At 57.5% G+C, this 19474-nt stretch overlaps 2 protein-coding genes across 4 annotated transcripts; one reads left to right on the top strand and one right to left on the bottom strand.

The window, feature by feature from the left end:
- Nucleotides 1–211: 211 nt before the first annotated feature.
- On the bottom strand, nt 212–7684 carry LOC107053900. The gene is made up of 3 exons (XM_046943873.1): nt 7236–7684; nt 2540–2692; nt 212–1611 (listed from the first exon to the last, which is right to left on the bottom strand). Exons 1-3 carry the CDS (start codon nt 7437–7439, stop codon nt 1498–1500), a joined length of 471 nt encoding a protein of 156 aa, XP_046799829.1. The 5' UTR covers nt 7440–7684; the 3' UTR covers nt 212–1497.
- On the top strand, nt 6968–13202 carry NR4A2 (nuclear receptor subfamily 4 group A member 2). Of its 3 annotated transcripts, none has more exons than XM_015290203.4 (7): nt 6968–8074; nt 9001–9866; nt 10429–10558; nt 10639–10727; nt 11265–11467; nt 12125–12303; nt 12392–13202. In XM_015290203.4, exons 1-7 carry the CDS (start codon nt 8056–8058, stop codon nt 12646–12648), a joined length of 1743 nt encoding a protein of 580 aa, XP_015145689.1. In that variant the 5' UTR covers nt 6968–8055; the 3' UTR covers nt 12649–13202. The 3 variants fall into 3 exon arrangements, with proteins under 3 accessions (XP_015145689.1, XP_015145687.1, XP_015145688.1); XM_015290201.4 differs by having other exon boundaries at nt 10639–10802; XM_015290202.4 differs by lacking the exon at nt 6968–8074 and adding an exon at nt 8625–8796 and having other exon boundaries at nt 10639–10802.
- Nucleotides 13203–19474: the final 6272 nt, after the last annotated feature.

Here is a 19474-nt window from a genome sequence, read left to right as displayed (position 1 = left end):
AAACCATCTTTCAATAATAAATGTGTCAGGAAAAATAAATGAGGACAGATCTGTGATTTGCTGTTAAACAGCTACAAAATTTTCCAACTTTTGCACTTAGCAAATTAGTTCCTACCTGATCAGAGGACGCAATGCTCTGAACTGCACTTAGGGAGTTCTACACGTGTGCTGGGCTGGTTCTGAATGAAGTCACACTCATAATTCCTCCAAATACAAATCACTCTTTCTCCTTTATTCTTATAGCTGTTCTTTTTGTTGAGTCCATTATTTGTTGCAGTGGACCGCCTGGAATGGAGGAATTCCATTCCAGGAGCTCTGTTGTTGGTCTCCAGGCATTCAATATGTGCCACAGAATCCGTGCTCACCTGGCTCTGGTTATTCCCACTGAATAGTAGGAGCTATGAAAATTAGAGTGAAAAAATGAGATTAAAAGGCAGAAAATGGGATTAAAGCTGCGAGCTGGGAGATTCATTGGGGTTGCAGACAGAGAAGTAAGTGATAGCCCTGCAGAAATTATTTGGCCGACAAATTAATTACCCAGTGTTACAGTGGTTTTCTCATCCGAATTCAGCCCTTGGGAAGCAGCGTTCAGTGAGAGGGACCTCAGCTGTTCTCCAGTGTAGTCAGAGAGGGACGCGAGCAGTCCAGAATTTGATGCAAACAGGGACTTGTTGTAGAACTCAGACAGATGGGGTGTACCAACCACACACCTTTGCACAGATTATCAAGCTGATGTATCTGACGGCTAAAGGCAACTCCAGCTCACAGTGCTGCCTGTGAGACCGGGACAGAGGCTGCCTTGTCAGCATGTCAGCATGGCACGGTCCTTCATGCTTTGTGCAGGGAATGCCCAACTACAACACCCTGGAAAATACCACAGCCCTGCAAAAGTGCACCGCTGTTGTTATGGTAAGCACTGACCTCTTCTGTGAGTCTTCTCACTCCATGACTGCAGTTCTCACTCTGTCTCAGCATGCAGAGGTAGAACGCGGAGGAGATATTCTGAATTCCTTCTTGGAACAAGAGTTCTTTGCTGTTCCTGCTGAAGGTTAGGAAATACATATATGCATCTCCATCGAATCCCATCACCTTCTGCTGTTAAGCAGCATACAACATGCTCGTACACCCAATCTGAGCCACGATATCATTACAAGTATTAGCTAAGGTCTTTTCTGGTGATCTGGCATTGCACAGCAAGAAGGCAAAGCTGCTGTTCATCATCTGAGGTCAAACATCACTCTGAGTTCAGATGGCTGCACAGCACTGCAGCTTCCTGCGCTCCATGGTCTCAACATGGGAATCTCTTGCTTTGCTTTTCCTCCTGTTCTTCAGCTTATGCCTGGAATGCAGAACAGAGTTACTGCTATTATTATGATTTTCAGAAAGAAGTGGAAGAGGTAAATATCTTGGGAGTAAATAATTCTTGAAGTTGAGGTGTGTAGGTCTTTAAGCTCATAAAATCGTGCAGTCAAACTGACCTGGAGATGTAGCCTCCTATTAACAATGCTCCTTTTGCACCTCATAATGATTGTTCATCACTGCTGATTGCAGCAGCCAACTATTTCTTCTGTGTGTGATGCTGACTTTGAATAACACTAAAAGCTTTGATTCCTGCATGGGCAGAAAAGGATGTTCAGCTGACTGTGGGTCTCTGTCCCACACCTCTCTGTCTGCTCTCCCACTCCCACTGCCAGGCAGCCACCGTGCAGCACGGGACCCTAGAAATAACTGCAGAAAAGCATCATCCACTGACAGACAAGGAGTTGTTGCTTGCACTGAGCAAAGCAGAAGTCTCATTGGCAGTGGATGTGAGGAGCAGGGATAGCTGGGAGCTGCTGGGATGGAGCTGATTGCTGCTGCCAAGTGAGCACGCTGCCATCAGGGATATGGTACACTGGGTCTGCTGTTAACCCCATGGCAGAGCAGTGTGTGTCAAAGCAGCTCCCTGAAGTTACGCTCCCTGTCCTGGTATGATGCTAAAATTACACAGAAACAGAGAACTGTAACAGAAAAAATTGTTCATTGAGACCTCGAAGTCAGAGAAGAAGGAGTATTTTTCACTTCAGAGCTCCAATTAGATAAAGTAGTAATAATACCAGTATCTGAAAGAAGCGAGATCCCGACCCACAGCATCTCACCTTATACCTCTGAAATTCAGGCACCTGCTAAGAAAGAGGCTTAGGAAGGATTTGGTGCACAGACCAACTCTGCTCAAGAGATTGGAGCGTGTGCACTGCAGCTGTTCTAACCCAACACACAGCCCAGGTTTGGCTGCTGTGCCTCCCTGCAGCAAAGGGAAGGAGCTGCCCCAGGGACACCCAGCCCTGCACCAGGGCACCCAAAAAGCTGCCACACCTCATGCACACCGCTATGGGACCTCCACGAGGATGGAGACCTGCAGGACACACAGCCCGGGCTGCAGGTGGTGGTCATCAGGTGTGGGCTTTGCTGCTCTTTGAGAACAGCTAATTGTGTTTTACTCGCTAATCAGAGGCTCTTACGGCAATTTTCCCCCTTCATCTTACCTTCCCAGACTCACCTGATTTAGATGCCACTCGTAATTAAACACGCTATTAATAACAGCACTTGACTCAGGCCTCAAGCTGAAGGTATTTTCCAATTTTCCTCTGATTCCTTCATCAAAGTGACTCCCAGGAGCTGATGGGTGCACGGATAACAGAGGAGGGCAGACCTGCATATGCCAAACACTGACAAGGTCTCAACAGAAACGCTCTCATCCCATCCACAGTCACTCCCTGTGCCTCTTCCCTTTGCACCATTCTGCACCCTGCATCCCTCCCCTCCAAAATCCACACTTTTGTCTGCTGGTTGCAGAGCTCTGTGGCATTCCCCATCCCTGGAACGATGCTGTATGATGGGGGCAGGTTTCATTCTGTGGGTGTTTTTTAGATACCAGCATATCCAGCCTTCACCATCAATACATTGATAGGAACCTGGTCCATGGACTTGCTCACTGGGAAGTATGGATAATTTAACAGGAATTTGACTAATGGAAGAATTGACTTGTTTTTTTCAATGCTATCTTGCACTGGAATGCTGTGCTCTGCAAACTAATACATTTCTTCCTGCGTATCCCATCAATATGGGCTGATTTTGCTGGCTGTTGTACGGACCAAATGAGTAAATATGCCATCTAGATTTTTTACAGTACTTCTTATAATTAAAGTTCTGCCATCCAAAAAAACAAACAAAAAAACAACCCAACTTCTTTTTACCCACTAGTAACATTCACAGCGTTCCATTTTCACTTCAGTTTTAATCCATGGTTTTCATATTGAAGAAGCAGACCCCATTCAGTTCGACCTGCAAAAAGACAAACCCCAACGGCCTTCCTCTGTCCCCCACTCAAGCTGCCAGTGTGGGCAGCAACCATCCCTGGGGAGGGCTGGGGCTGCACTCAGTGCTGGGGCAGAGCAGAATCAGTGCAAACCAGCCTTTAAAAGTGATAAAGGAGCTTCATTTCCAGCTTAGACTTCCTTTTCTCCGAAGCATTGGAAATGATAAACTTCTTCAAATATAGCTCCTTCATACCCCATGCTAGAATCAGGCAGCCTAAAAAGCAAAATGATATTTTAATAGCTATGTTCATAATTACAAACACCGTTCTCTACACCAGCACTGTTTGCAATTAGCGATTGGATGGGTCTGCTCTCCCTGCCCTGCGCCTCCAACCGATGCTGCAGTCGCTCAGATGAGGAGCTGCACTCTCACTGCTGCACAGCTCCTCAGTGCCTGTGCCACCATGCACGGCGACTGGATGGCTCAGTGCTGAGACTGCCCGAGGGGAGCAGGTCGCAGTAAGAAGTACCCCCAGACAATGGGAAGGGTCTCGCTTAAGGAACGAAGTTAATTACACCAGATTTCTGTGGGTGTTGGCAGTTAATACTCATAATGCGGGAAAAAAACAACAATGTGTAATTGTGCTATTTCAGAGCACTTGTGACATAAACACATCCCCCAAGTGCTGTTATTCTTGGTTTCCCCGGGCTGCGGAACAGCGGGCGGCTGTCAGCGTGCACCGCAGCCCCACATCCCGTGTGCCAACCAGGCCTGAGGGATGGGAACGCAGGGCAGCAGGCAGCCGGGCTGGGACACGAGCTGTGGGGTTCTCATTGGCTGCTGGCTCAGTCCCCAGGCTGCCTGGGAACCCAGCTTGGTGGCCAAATGCACCGCGTGAGCAGCTCGGTCAGGGTCCTCATGCAGCTCCGTGGCCCGCACACGTCAGTGCGGGGAGAGAAGAGCCATTGCAGTCATACGTCGTACTGGAAGCAAAATAACTTCCAGAGCTGAGCGCTGCAGCCGTCACTTTGGTGTCTCCTGAGTGGCTGCGCGGCTGGGCGGGCACTCAGCGCCGACAGCGCCGTGGGAGCCGGGCTGCAGCACCTGGGAGCCGTGTCGGTCCCTCCAGTGCAGTCACCGCTTCGGGCATTTCCAAACCTTTCAGGAAGTCAGTGCCACGTTAAAAACCCAAACTACGTCTGTGCTATAGCAGGCACGTGGGCGGCTGTTCCAACACACAGATGTGCGCTTTATGTAAGAAAGCTCCCCGGGCCCCTCAGCCCGCCGACTTTCCGGAGGACGCGAACCGGAGCCGCGCTGCCGCCGCCGCCTGCGGGGAACGCCGTGCGTCGGGCCGGGCCGCCGCTCGCCCCCGCTCTGCGCGCTCCCGACGCTCCGCTCGCAGCTCCGCTCCCGACGCGCCCCTCGGGGCCGCGCCCCCCCGCCCGCCGGCTGTGCCGCTCCCTCCGCCGGGAAGCAGCGCGCGGGTCGGGCGGAGCGTCCCGCACAGCTGCATTTCTGGGAGTGCAGATGTTGCTAATGGCAGCTTAAGCACGGATGGGCAGAGAGCAGATGGGCTGCGGCGGTGCCATATGGGCCGTTTAGCCTCTCGACCCGACTGGTATCAATCACGCGCGTCCCGGGGACGGCGGAGCGGCTCCGAGCGGGAGAGGAGCGCCGGGGTTCACCTCCGTCCCCCGAGCCGGGTAGCGGGGGGTGCGAACGCACCGCGCCGCCGTGCCGAGAGGGCAGAGCCGGCAGTCGGCCACGAACCGCCCGTGTGAGGGCCGGGCCCCGACAGCTGCCGAGCGGGCAGCCCACGGCTTCTCGTCCTGAAATAAGGAAAACGGCGTTAAGGACCCCGGAATAACCGGACTGCAGTGAGAACAGAACGAGCGTGGCTGCGGGAAACACTCCGTGCGTGGTGCCATGGGAGGGCTCTGGGCAGGAAAGGCCGAATGATGCTCATTCAGAAATATAGGCAAAGTGAGGGCGGGGCTCCTCGTGCAAATCAATGCAGAATGAGGCACCCAAGTGTTCGGGTTCCCCACCCCGAGGTTGTGCCACACACTTGGGCCCCACTGCTACCAGCACTGCTGGGCTCTGTGCTCCTTCAGCTCCTGCACTGCAATGCTCCTTTGGGGAGTTCACAGAATCACAGCATGGCCTGGGTTGAAAAGGCCCACAGTGCTCATCAGTTCCAACCCCCTGCTATGTGCAGGGTCGCCAACCAGCAGACCAGGCTGCCCAGAGCCACATCCAGCCTGGCCTTGAATGCCTCCAGGGATGGGGAAGGTTTGCCCCTTGCTGTATCACACAGCATCTGGTACATCTCTGTGCTTTGATCAAACACACAGCTACTGGGCCAGGCCTCTGCAGGGGTATTCTCCAAAACCCATCCCCAGTACTGCTGTGGTGCACTCCTCCTGGTGGGCTGCACACCAACACCAGCTGGCAGCAGGTGATGCCCCTTGGGGTCACAGCATTTTGGCTTTGCAGAGCGTGCTGGTTCAGCCCTCCTGTGTCTGAGCAGAGCAATTCAGCACTGAATCTCTGCAACCACCCACGGGAGTGGCAATGGCACAGCTCTGCACACACAGCATGCGCACACGTGTGTGCCCGTGTGTGCTCTGCCCACGTGTGCCCGTGTGTGCCCTCACCCTTCCCCAGGGCAGCCCAGCTACAGCCCTCCCAGCTCTCCCACCCCCCCGCAGCACTGGGTTACACGCTGGGCAGAGCAGCAGAGAAATAGGGACCAACAGCACTCTGCGTTCAGTACTTTAGGGGAAGAGCGGTGCTTCTTTTTAATTAAAGGTCTCCTTTGTGCTCTCGTATTTAGGTACCAAAATACAGCATTTCGCCACACGTATGAAATTGTGTTTGCAGTTATTTAATTTGGAGTTCTTTTTTAAAGGCATGGAGTCTCGAATGTTTGTTCTCCATTTTTTTCACATCATTACTCTGATACTGCTTGATTAGCTCCCTCCCCAGTCATGATTGGTAATTAAAATAGGCATTAAAATTAGTCACTTAGCAATTTTGCTGTTCAATTGGCAATTAAATTACTTAATTGCAATTAAAGTCCTAATTTTAATTGGCAAAATGATAGATGTAGATTTAAGATAATATGTATAAATACTTTAATAAGTGTCTATATAAGGATTACTTAATTACTCAACTTCAAGTTTATGCTGTTAACTTCAGAACTTTTAAGTGAGTAATGAAATTTATCTCACATCTATTCTAAGGATATGGTAATGAGGTGCATCTCTGGGCCCTGTGCGGGGTTTGCTCCATGCAGGTCGGCTCACAGCCGCTGTGCTGCACGGCACCGTGTGCTGCTGTGGTGTTACGGGCTCTCTTTTCTCATCTCCATCAGCTCACACAATCATCGAACCACAGAATCATGCGATCATAAGGGTTGGAAAAGCCCTTTAGGATCACCAACCCAACCCACCCCACCATGCCCACTGCCCACATCCCTCAGTGCCACATCCCCACGGCTCTGGGACACTCCCAGGGACGGTGACCGCCACTCCCTGGGCAGCTGTGGTGCTGCCTGACTGCTCTGTGGAGAAGGAATGGTTCCTCATACCCAACCTGACCCTCCCCGGCACAACGTGAGGCCGTCCCCTCCCATCCTGTCGCTGTTACCTGGAGAGAGGGCCAACCTACAGCCTCCGTTTGGGGAGCTGGAGAGCGCGCCTGATCCCAGCCCTCGGGAAAAGCCTTTGGGCTGCAGACACGGGATGGGCCGCTCAGGGACCTATGGGAGAGCACCCGCCAGACGTACGGCATCACCGCGTGTTTGCCTTCTTTTCGCTGCACAAACTGATCGCATCTCTGGTTTTTGTTGCGTTTTTTTCCCCCGAATCCCGCTCATCTCGAGCCGAAGCGGCTCCCCGCCTGCTGCCTGGGTGCCTCGTGCCTCGTACCTCGTGCCGGGCCGCTCTGCGGGCCCCCCGGCCATCCCCTCCCGCCGCGCGGATCCCGTCGGGGCGCGGGGCTATTTCGGGCACTTTTGGCGCGCCGCGCGGTTGCGTCAATGGCGGCGCCCGCTGCGTCACGGCCGCCCCGCCCCGCCCCGCCCCGCGCTCACTTTTTCCCTTTCGCCCGCGGGTGACGCCGCCGCGCTCCATGCAAATGAGGCGGCGCTCATGCAAATGAGGCCCCGCCCCCTCCCCGCCCCGCTTAAGGTGCCGTCGCCGACGGGGCGGGCGGGGATCCCCGGGCGCGCCCCCGCGGTCCGCCCCGCCCGGAACCTCGCGGGGGAGCTCCGCTGCGGGCGCGCGGAGCGCCGCGCACGGCGGCAGCGGCCGCGCACCCCGAGCGCAGCACGGCGCGCCCCGCGCGGACCCATCGACGGCGGCCGCGGGGAGAGGGGCGGGGAGCGGGGGGCGGCCGCGGGGCGACGCGGGGCGGCCCGAGCCCACCTTAAGCCGTGACTCGCGGTGATGTCACGTCGGAAATTTACCAAAGCGAGCGCTGGCCAACGGCGCGGGGCGGCCGGCCCCGGCGGGCTGATTGGGCGGGCGGCGCTGACGCGCGGTGACGCTCGAAGCCTTTAGGTGCACGTTGGTTGGGAACGCGGAGCGCACATAAACAAAGGCACATTGCGGGAAGGGCACTCCGAGCGCTCCGCTCGCACGGCGCTGCGCTGCCGCCGCCGCTCCCGCGCGGAGTCCCGCCGTGCCCGGCCGTGTCCCGCCGTGCCGAGCCGCGCCGGCCCCGCGCCCACCGCCGCCCGCCACTCGGATGCCCGCTCCGCTCTCCGGTGAGTCCCGCGACACCGCGCACCCCGTGCCCGGCGCTGCCCGCGGGGTTCCGCGCGTGGGGCGCGGCCGCCGTCGGGGGATGCGCGGGGCGGCGGGGCCGTTCTCGGCGCGTGTCCCGGCCGGGCGAGGCCGGGCGGCTCCGGGGGGTCCCGGCTGGGCGCGGGCCGGGAGCGGCTCGCCCAGTGTGCGGCCGTGCTTTCCGTCCGCTTCGAGTGAATCCGGGCTCGCTGTCGGCCGTGCCCCCTCGGGCAGGGCTCCAAATGTCACCGCGGCGCCGGGACCTCGGGGAGGTGCGGCCGCCCCCGCTCCTCGCCTCTCCCGGCGGGGCGGCTCTGACGTGAGCGGCGGGGAGGAAAAACCGAAGCGGTTCCCTCCGCCAGAAAAGCGAGGGCAGAGCCGCCCGCGTGCGCGGAGCGGCGCGGAGTTTCCCCCCGAGCCCCGTCCCCGCCGCGCCCACGCGCGCCGCCCGCAGCCGCCGGAGCCTTTCCCGCAGCCGGGGCCGGGAGGGGGGGAAGGGGGGTCGGCGCTTCTCTCTTTCGGTGCCGGCGACCCGAACGCCCGCGAGCGGCTGACGGGCGGCTCCGCGCGTGTGTTGCAGCGGGCGCACCGGGCAGGCTGGAGTCGCCCTCCGAGCGCTGACACCGCGGAAACTTCGCTCCCCGCCGCGTCCCGACGCTGTCCGCCTTTAGTTCCCTCGAAAACGCCTCCAACTCGCCTGAAGGTTTGTGAGCCCCGCGAGCCCGAGCGGCGGCGCGGGGCGGAGGTCGCGGTGCGGGGCCGGGATCCCGCAGCCGGGCGGGGGTCCCGCAGCCCCCGCGCCGTCCCGGGCGTTGCCGGCGCTGGGAGCGGGGCGGGGGAGCGGCGCGGGGCCGACGGAGGGCGCGGAGCCGCCCGGGCTGAGTGTGTGTCCCCGTTTCGTTTCCAGCCATGCCCTGTGTTCAGGCTCAGTATGGGTCCTCGCCTCAAGGAGCCAGCCCGGCCTCCCAGAGCTACAGTTACCACTCTTCAGGAGAATACAGCTCCGATTTCTTAACTCCGGAGTTTGTCAAGTTTAGCATGGACCTCACCAACACTGAAATCACTGCCACCACTTCTCTCCCCAGTTTCAGTACCTTTATGGACAACTACAACAGCAGCTACGACGTGAAGCCTCCTTGCTTGTACCAAATGCCCCTGTCCGGACAGCAGTCCTCCATTAAGGTGGAAGACATTCAGATGCACGGCTACCAGCAACACGGCCACCTGCCCCCCCAGCCCGACGACGTGATGGCCCATTCGGGCTCCGTCTACTACAAGCCCTCGTCGCCCCCGACCCCTTCCACGCCCGGCTTCCAGGTGCAGCACGGCCCCGTGTGGGACGACGCCGGCTCCCTGCACAACTTCCACCCCAACTACGTGGCCACCACGCACATGATCGAGCAGCGCAAAGCGCCCGTCTCCCGCCTCTCGCTCTTTTCCTTCAAGCAGTCCCCCCCCGGCACTCCCGTCTCCAGCTGCCAGATGCGCTTCGACGGGCCCCTCCACGTGCCCATGAACGCGGAGCCGGCCGGCCCCCACCACGGCGTGGACGGGCAGCCCTTCGCCGTGCCGAGCCCCATCCGCAAGCAGCCGGCCATGGCCTTCCCCGGGCTGCCGCTGGGCCACGCGCCGCAGCTGCTGGACAGCCAGGTGCCGTCGCCGCCCTCGCGGGGGTCCCCGTCCAACGAGGGGCTCTGCGCCGTCTGCGGGGACAACGCTGCCTGCCAGCACTACGGCGTGCGCACCTGCGAGGGCTGCAAGGGCTTCTTCAAGGTGAGCGGGGCTGAGCCGGGGGGGGGGGGGGGAGGAGGGGGCGGTCGGGGCAGAGCGGAGCGGAATTCCCCGCGGCGGAGCGAAAGGATCTCTTTATTTCGGCGTCCTGATTGAATAATCGGATCGTTTGGAATGGAGAAGGTCTCCAAGGGATGTGAATAGTATGAGTGCCCACGGATGTGTATTTGCTGAGCGCCTCCGTCCCTTCTCTCGGCATATAAAGCGCTGTGGGGTTAGCTCAGATGTTAACGCTGTCAATATTCTGCTGTTAAATGCCCTGGGAAAAAAGAAAGGGAGAAGGGGAGGGGAGGGGGGGAGGAAAAAAACGGGGGAGGAAAAAAAAAGAGAAAAAAATAGAAAAGGGAAAAAGAAAAAAAAAAGGAGGAAAAAGAAAAAAATGGGGAAAAAAGAAAAAAAAAAAGGAGAAAGAAAAGGGAAAGAAATGGGAGAAGGAAAGGGAAGGGGAGAAACGCGGCGGCGGGGAGCGGGGATGGCGGCTCCTGCGGACCCCCCGCTGACACCGCGATCTCCCCGTCCCGTCCCGTCCCGTCCCGCCCCGCAGCGCACGGTGCAGAAGAACGCCAAATACGTGTGCCTGGCCAACAAGAACTGCCCGGTGGACAAACGCCGCCGGAACCGCTGCCAGTACTGCCGCTTCCAGAAGTGCCTGGCCGTCGGCATGGTGAAGGAGGGTGAGTGCGGGGCTCAGCGCCGGGCCGGGCCGCACCGAGCCGAGCCCCGTCGGGGCGGCTGAGCCGCGCTTCTCTTGCAGTGGTTCGCACAGACAGCCTCAAAGGCCGGAGGGGTCGCTTGCCATCCAAACCGAAGAGCCCCCAGGAGCCCTCTCCCCCCTCTCCCCCGGTGAGTCTGATCAGTGCGCTGGTGAGAGCCCATGTCGACTCCAACCCGGCTATGACCAGCCTGGACTATTCCAGGGTAAGCTGGACCGAGCTCGCGTTGGGACCTTGCCGCGCCCTCCGCGCCCGGCACGCAGCGGCCGCCCGCAGCCCGCGGCCCGGAGCGCCTCGGCCCGGAGCGGCTCAGCCCGGAGCGGCTCAGCCCCAGCGCGTTGCGGCGGGCGGGCGGACGCTCCCCGGCCGCGCTCCGGGCGGCCCCAGCGCCGGCTGCGCCGCTCTCCTCGCGGGCCGGGCGGTCGTCCCCGCGGGGCGGCCCCGCGCTGAGCTGCGCGGAAGCGGCGATTTGCATATCGCAGGCGGCGACCTCGTCCTGCCGTTCCTAATGGAATTAATTGCCCCGGAACATCTAATTTCCTTAGTGGTCAGAGAGAGATTTAATTGTTAGAAAAACCCGGCTCCCCTCCTAGAAACGGGGTTAGCAATTTCACGGGTTATATACTTCGGAGAACCTCATTAAGTGCTTTTTAAAATGAATTTCCAGTTCCAGGCTAACCCCGACTACCAGATGAGCGGGGACGACACTCAGCACATCCAGCAGTTCTACGACCTGCTCACCGGCTCCATGGAGATCATCCGCGGCTGGGCAGAGAAGATCCCCGGCTTCACCGACCTGCCCAAAACCGACCAGGATCTGCTCTTCGAGTCCGCCTTCCTCGAGCTCTTCGTGCTGCGCCTGGCGTACAGGTGAGCGGCCCCAGCCGGGATGCGGGCGATGGGAAGCGGAGCCTTTCGGGGCCGGTTAATGAAGCTGTGCTTTATTAACTCCACGGTAATTAGGTGCCTCTTAAATCCTTCATTTATGGCTCCTCGACTAATTAGTTGTTTAGCTTTTCTCCCCCCATCTTCTTTCTTTCCCTTTCTTTCTCTTTTCTCCTTTCCCTTTCTCTTTTCTCCTTTCCCTTTCTCTTTTCTCCTTTCCCTTTCTCTTTTCTCCTTTCCCTTTCTCTTTTCTCCTTTCCCTTTCTCTTTTCTCCTTTCCCTTTCTCTTTTCTCCTTTCCCTTTCTCTTTTCTCCTTTCCCTTTCTCTTTTCTCCTTTCCCTTTCTCTTTTCTCCTTTCCCTTTCTCTTTTCTCCTTTCCCTTTCTCTTTTCTCCTTTCCCTTTCTCTTTTCTCCTTTCCCTTTCTCTTTTCTCCTTTCCCTTTCTCTTTTCTCCTTTCCCTTTCTCTTTTCTCCTTTCCCTTTCTCTTTTCTCCTTTCCCTTTCCCTTTCATGTGTTTTTTTTCTCTCTCCTCCCTTTCTGTCCTCTCTCGTTTTCCCTCTCTACCGTTTTTCTTTTCCCATCCAATTTTCCTTTCTCGGCCGCTCCCCCATTCATGCCGTTGCTGTCGCGCTCCCCGCAGGTCGAACCCCGTGGAGGGGAAGCTCATCTTCTGCAATGGGGTTGTCCTGCACCGGCTGCAGTGCGTCCGCGGCTTCGGGGAATGGATCGATTCCATCGTTGAGTTTTCCTCCAACTTGCAGAACATGAACATCGACATCTCGGCGTTCTCCTGCATTGCTGCCCTGGCCATGGTGACAGGTCAGTGCCCCCCACCCATCTCCTGCCCCCCACTGCCGTCCCGCGGTGTCACCCCGTAACGTCCCGCGCCCTCCCGTGTGTTTTGCAGAGAGGCACGGGCTCAAAGAACCCAAGCGGGTGGAAGAGCTGCAGAACAAGATAGTGAATTGTCTCAAGGACCATGTGACTTTCAACAACGGGGGCCTGAATCGCCCCAACTATTTGTCCAAACTCTTGGGGAAGCTCCCCGAACTCCGCACGCTTTGCACGCAGGGGCTGCAGCGCATTTTCTACCTGAAACTGGAGGATTTGGTGCCACCGCCAGCAATAATCGACAAACTCTTCCTGGACACTTTACCTTTTTAAGACTCTTCCCGTGCACTGACGCTGGACTCGAGGAACCTTCGCCCGTCGGAAGGGGACTTCACCTGGGCACGGGGCAGCGCGTGGGGCGGCGCAGCCCCCCTCCCAGCGAGCGCTGAGCCTCCTGCGGGCGGAGCGCGACGGGGCGTTTGGCTCTGGGGCACCATGGATGCGGCTCTCGGACTTCACAAATCCCATGGTATAAACTTTTTATTCTCGGCTTATAGATGAGTTTATTGTTGAGGACTTCCGGTTAAGCAGACGAAGCGATCTGGCGACGCCGGGCGCGCGGCTCAGAGCGAGAGGGGCAGCCCACGCGCTGAGGGACCCGCGGGCATCGCCTCCTAAAGACTTAAAGTTTTCTGCTGTAAAAGAAAGCTGTAATATACACAGATCCTAAATGTTCCGTGGGCGGCATGCCAGGAAGGAAGGGAAAGGCTTGTACAGTTATCAGACGCGGTTTGGCTTTTCTGCAGATGAACCCGTGCCTAGTTATGAATCTATAGGGGAACCAATTCTAAAGAATTAAGAAATAAAAGCTAAACGTGTTGGGGGGGGAAAAAACCACATTAAAAAAGAGAAGGAAAAGCGAATCACTCCGTGCGAGGGAAGCGTGACGATCCTAAGGCGGCGATGTTATAGGCACTTGCTATTTCAGTAATGTCTATATTCTATAAATAGTATTTCAGACACTATGTAGTCTGTTAGCTTTTATAAGGACTGGTAGTTCTCTGAGCTTCAAACGTTTTCTCAGTTGTAAAATAGGTGGGCACAAAAGTATTACCGACCCCGAAATCCTCGCGGAGGGACACATAGTGTTTGTAAGCACCGTCCACATTCCTTGTTTGTAAGTGTTGTATGTACTGTTGATGTTGATTAAAAGGAAAGAAGTTTATATCTTGATTATTTTGTTGTCTAAAGCGAAACGAACTTTGCATGCAGCAGCTTCTGGCCGTTTCCAGAGCGCTTATAATATACATCGCTCCCTGGAAATTACTGAGCACTTTGAATTTTTGTTCTGTTTTGTTGGTTATTTTCTTTTTTAATGTCTAAAATTTGTCGGTTAATATATTATTTTACGTCGGAGTAATATTTTTAATATCGCCATATACTGTAGTATTTTTTTCTTTGTATATTTCCAGTATGGCACACAATACAGACCACTGCCTTTTTTTCTATGGTGTACGACAGTTAGAAACGCGGATTTGTTTTATTTTCCCCTATAACTCTTTCTTTGAGAAAGACAATTTTAATGTTTACAACAATAAAACGTGTAAACGAACAGAATCTCGTCTTCTTTCTGTCCAAGTGAGAAGCAGCAGCGCCAGCACCCATTGCAAATAAAGGACAATAGACTGACAGTGTAGTAATAAACCGCACAGGAGAATGGATGGGGCGCTTTCGTTTCAGTAACGCGCGGCGGATCGCGGCGGCTCTGCGGGAGGAGGAGGAGGAAAACCCCGCACGGAGAGGTTGGTCCTTCCGCCGCTTTTTGTCCCCGGTCGGAGAGGTTTGGGTCCTTCGGCCGCCTTTTGTAGCGGCGGCGCCGCCGGGCTCCCGCACCGCTCTTCGTGGTCCCTTTGGGGAGCGGCTCTCAGCCCCGCGGCGCGCAGCGCGGAACGGGGCGGCCCCGGGGGGGTTCGCTTCGGTTCCGCACCGCAACGCCTGCGGGTCCCGGCAAGCGCCGCTCCGGGGAAGGCGAACCGCAGCGCGGCTTTGTAGGAATCAATTGCGGTCAGCGTCGCGCTTAAGAAGGAACTTCCCGGTCAGTTCAGGGACCGCAGGAGGAGGCAGCGATAGCGGCCGTGCCCTCCCCCTCCTCCGTCGGCTTCAGCCCGGAGCGGCGCTGGGGGCTGCGGGACGCGGGCGGGGAGCGGCGGTCCGTTCCGGGAACGGAGCTGACGGGGGAAGCTGGGGAATTTGGGGAACTTCCGCCTCCCGCGTCGGGGATAAACGAAACGCCCGCCGGAGCGCTGCTTCTCGACGTGCTCTCACCGACGCCTTGCGACGCTTCCCGCGGCCGCGTGCCCGACCCCGAACGGCCCCGGGAGGCGGCAGCCGGAGGGCAGAGACAGCCCTGAGCGTGCCCTCCCCAGAGCGGAGCTGCCCCTGTTCCCCCCGCTCCCGCAGCCCCCGGGCGCTGCCCGCGCCGCAGCGCGGTGGAGCGGGGCCGGCCGCGCCGTCGGGGAGAGACAGCTCGGCGGCAGCTCCACGGCCGTCCGCGGGCCCGAGCCGGAGGCGTTTGTCCCGTCGGGGCCGTGGGTATGCGAGGCCACGGCCGTTAGCACCGACGGGCCTATTTCGAAGCCTTTTTCGGAACACTCCGGGCCGATTCCCCCCGCTTCGGAGGACCGGGCCAGCCCGGGGGCACCGACACTCGGGAAGGAGCAGGCGGGGAGAGCGGGCAGGGAGCGCCGGGGGAGATCGGCATCGAGCGCGGCCCCCTCTGGGAGCGGGGAAACACACGGCGGCCGGGTTAAGGGGCCGGGCCCGGGCGGGCGGCGCGGGCTCAGGTGCGGGGCCAGGTGGGGTTCAGATACGCGGGGCAGAGCCCGGGCGGCCTTAGAGCGGTTCGCGCGGCGGCCGCTCCGCCGGCAGAGCGGGGCTTCGTGCCCCTCCGGGCCTGCTCCGCCCGCGGCCGAACCCCGCGTGCTGCTGGGGTCGCCCCCTTCTCTCCCCCCGTCCCGTGCCGCTCCGGGGCCGCCCGCGCCGCTCAGCGCCGACGCGGAGGCTGGAACGGAGCCGTCGGGTCTGTCGGGTGCGGAGGTTTTACGGCTCGGATGGACGAGGAGGAATGGATTCCCGGTAAGCGCCGAAAGCAGTGAGTGCCGCTGCCGGCCGCCGCCCGTGCGGGTATCGGCCCGGGTGCGGGCGCTGCGTGCCGGCCGGGGTCCGCCGCTTGGTATTGCCGACGACGTCGAGACTTTAACCCTTACACCGAGATGCCACCCGGTTTAGCTTCCTGTTGGCCACGGGCTGCTTTCACTCGATATTTACTTTCTTTTGGCCGTGTATTTGAAAGAACTTTTCTGCCTCTCGGAGCGCCCCGGGCCCGGCGCAGAGGAGCCGTCCGTCCTTCGGCCTCAGCCCCGCACGACGCCGTTCCCTGCCGGGCTGCGGGGGGTCGGCACGGAGCGGCACGGAGCGGCCGAGCCCCGGTCCGATCGGAGGGCGTAACTTTCAGATGTGCGGTATCCCCGGTTAGTAACGGTGTTAATTGTTTTAGCTGCACACCGATCGTTACATTTGGGGCTGCCTTTTGTGCTCGGCCTGCGTGGGAAGGCAGACAAAGCCGTTCTGCTTCGTTCCCTCGGGGTTTCCTTTTTTTTCTGCTTTGTTATCAGTTTGTTACCTGACTTCTTTGCTCGTTCGTTGCACCGACTTCAGGAGTCACTCTTTCAGTGTGTGATGCGTCGGAACAGAGCCTGTTTGCTGCAGTTATCTAAAGCCACGTTCCTCCTTCCACACGGTTATATCGTGGGCCATCCCAGTGCTGGACACATTTCTCCCCCTGGTTTTTCTCCCCCTGGTTTTGAGAGGTGAGGGGACGGTGCTCGTGTGTCATCCCCCCAAACATGTTGGAGTTTGCAATGTGACAAACAATTTAGGGTTAGCTCAGGCCAGGTGTTGGCTCATTCAGTGCATGGTGGTCATCTCCTGACATGTAATGGAAGCCTCACTGCTCTGCAGCCCAGGCAGTGCAGTGTGTGCCTCGTGTGTGCGGGGCTCTGCGTCCCATAGAGCCGTACGTCTGTGGTTCTGGTGGAATCCAGGAGTGCAGCTCAGGGCCGAGGCAGTCGGGACGTGTTCTGGGGCTGCCTTTCCTGAGCGCCGTATGGGAAAGATGAATTACCGCAGGCGTGACACCCTCGCAGGAGCTTTATTAGTTTTGGAATGCAATCAGCAACACTTGCTTTCTTAGCCCTTTACCTAATTATCCTCATCGCATATGTCACAGGCGTAGGGAACAGCCAGCAGGAATTTATGTCTGGGGAAGCCGGAGCTGGGGAGCTGCTCCGTGTGATTTTAGCCCCCTGACTTCTCTTTGGTAGCAGAAGTCCCCGCGCCGGCTGCGTGCGAAGCGCACCTCGGATGCACCTGGAGGTGATTTCTGCTGTATTAGTGAACCCACTGCTGCATAATCTGCATTTGCTGAAACGTTAGCCCTAAGTAACCTTTATGGCTGGCTGTGGTGCGGAGGGAGATGTTGGTATTCATGAATGTTTTGACATGTTTGACATTTTCTATACGGTGTGCTCTTTCTCTGTTCTTCTGATCTCCTCTTGCCTCCCCCTCCCCAGCTGCAGTGGTAAATGCACCCCCCGGGCTGGGGGTGTGCTGGGCAGCACGGCTTTGGGTTTCGGTTTCAAAGTGGGCGCCTGGGCAAATAATGGGGTTATTGCATTTTAATGGGAGGCAACTCTAAGCAGAAGAGCACATTTTGATGAAACAGGTGATTTGCGTTCCCTTTCAAAAGGGGCACATCTGGCATACGGAGCCGTGGAAGCGGAAGGCAGGGATTTCTGCAGAGCTGGGGCTTCATGCGGATGTGCTATCACTGCCTTGGGTTGGTTGCAGCGGCAGCAAGACAGAGCCTCTCACTTCAGCAGGGTAGTGCCTGACTTCAATGCTGTGTTTTCTGCAGGACAGCAAATGTGCCAAACTCCACAGCGACTGACGTTAAAGCAAATGTAAACAGCACGGTTGTTGGGTAGGCCTCGTGTTTGGGTTATTTCTGGGTTTCGTCGGCATCCGTATGCGTGCAGTACTGTGAGAGCCACTCCTGTTAGTAAACGTGGGCCCTTCTCTGCGCTGAAAGGACACGGAGAGCCAGTCGGGTGGTTTGGGCACTAAGCACTGTGCCCCTCCGCTCCCTCTGTGAGGATGAAGTGGCTCTTGGAACAACAGGGCAGCGTCCTCCTGGTCAGCGGGAGCGATGCTGCAGTGCTCCCATCGCCTCTGGGGGCAGCTGTGCTGTGGGGCACTGCACTGCAACCCTTCTCTGCGTGCTGTGCTCGTGCCCCACATCGCAGCACTGCACATCTGGTGAGGGAACGGCTTCCATAGAGCAGCTTTGTTTGCAGTGCTGGCTGAGGTGCTGCCTTGTGCTTGCTGTGTGCCTCACTGACGACATACGGGTTTGCTCACGTTAGGAAACACCAAATCATATTAGCTAATTTTTCTTAGCTTAGTTGGTTTTTTGTTCTTTTTTTTTTTTTTTTTTTTTTACAGACACATCAATCTACAGTCTTAATTATTCCATCATTTTAACGTCACATGCGACTTACATGGCACACTTCAATCACCAGTCAGAATTACCGGCGATGAAAGTGGCCGTAATGCAGCTGTAAAACAAATGGCACAAAGTTCTCACCGTGCCTTCATGCTGAGTGCCCGGCTTCCTTTCTGGAGGTGCTCCGTCACTGGGGGTTGGTAGCATTCCTGTGTGTGACCCACGGGTGGCACAGAGGTGTGCTGTGTGCACAGTGAGGAGAAGCGTTAGGCCTGCACCAGGAGCCTGTCTTCATCAAAAGGCCGTGGTGCATCCCGTGCGCCTTGCACCGTCCGGTCCTTCACGAGCACTGAGAGGTGTGTCGGCGTGTTCTGCCTTTGGGCTGTGCGGGTGCACCATTGGGGAGGTCTGAGTGCACCTCTCAGGTCAAAGCTGGGATCCCAATTGCAGTCTGTGCTGTGCTCGGCGTGGAGCTGGGAGGCACAGAGCAGCTGTGACATTTATCAAACAGAACATGGATGTGTCCGTCCCTCAGCTGAGCCGCAGTGCTCTGCGGGCCGTGCCTGTGTGCATGCAGCAGGTGCTGCAGGGCCGTGCAGGCTGTGTGCATGCAGCAGGCGCTGCATAGCTCTGCAACGCTGTACCTTCGGCAGCATTCTGCAAGAAAAGGAGCGAACTCGATTCGTTTGCTGTACAGCATCTCCTGGACAGATGCAAGGGAGGTTTGCTGAACTTACACAGTATCTCAGTGCCTTTAGCGCAGTGATAGCTCCGTTTTAATGCTGCCGTGGTTAATTCCTTAGGATCCCTTCTAAATGTTAATCTCCTGCAGCCTATTCCCGAGTCTGCGAGGGCTGACATTTTTTGTCCCAGATATTTCCCTGCTTTGTCTCTGCTCTGTGCTGTCAGGGGGTGACAGCCGTGGCCCTGCAGGTGCAGGGCAGGTGAGCGGCCCCGCGGGCAGCGGTGTCACGGCCGCTCTGCTTCACGCTGCTCTGCTCCGCGGTGCTGCCTGCAGGGCGCTGCCATTTGGCCCTGCTTGGCTGCTACGTGCCCCCCCCGGGCTGAGCGCTGGCGGTCGGGGCTGGCTGTGTGGGGCAGGGAGCAGGAGGGCTGCCTGCAATCTCTGTGTTCTGCTGAGCCAGTTCCAAAAATCCTCTGTAAGCAGCCGGAGCGGCGGCTGAGATGTGGGGGGATTTGGGTTCAGAGCGTTTCTCGTGCTTTAGGAGCTGTTGTTTTGGCACTTTTGCTGTTGTAATACCAAAAATCCATGTGTGATGGAGGGGTGTGCCAAGCCCACAGGGCAGGACTCGGTGCTCCTCTGCATGTGTTCCGTGGGGTTTTGTACCTGTTGTTATCACACCGGATTTGAGACCATCGTTTTCAAATCACAGTATTTCCCTACGTCCACAATTAGGTGTGTGGCGAAAGCAAAGGCCCGGGCACTGCGTTCACATCTGTGTGTGTCAACATGAAATGGGACAATCCCTGCACGGAACTCCCAGTGCTGGGGCTGCAATCCCCACGTGCTGCTCACCGCCCTCCAGCACCGCCCTGTGTGCTGTGCTGTGCTGTGCTTTGCTTTGCTTTGCAGCA

This window comes from Gallus gallus, chromosome 7 (genome assembly GCF_016699485.2).
Source record: "Gallus gallus isolate bGalGal1 chromosome 7, bGalGal1.mat.broiler.GRCg7b, whole genome shotgun sequence".
Classification (NCBI taxonomy): domain Eukaryota; kingdom Metazoa; phylum Chordata; class Aves; order Galliformes; family Phasianidae; genus Gallus; species Gallus gallus.
This window is presented reverse-complemented; position numbering and strand designations above follow the sequence as displayed.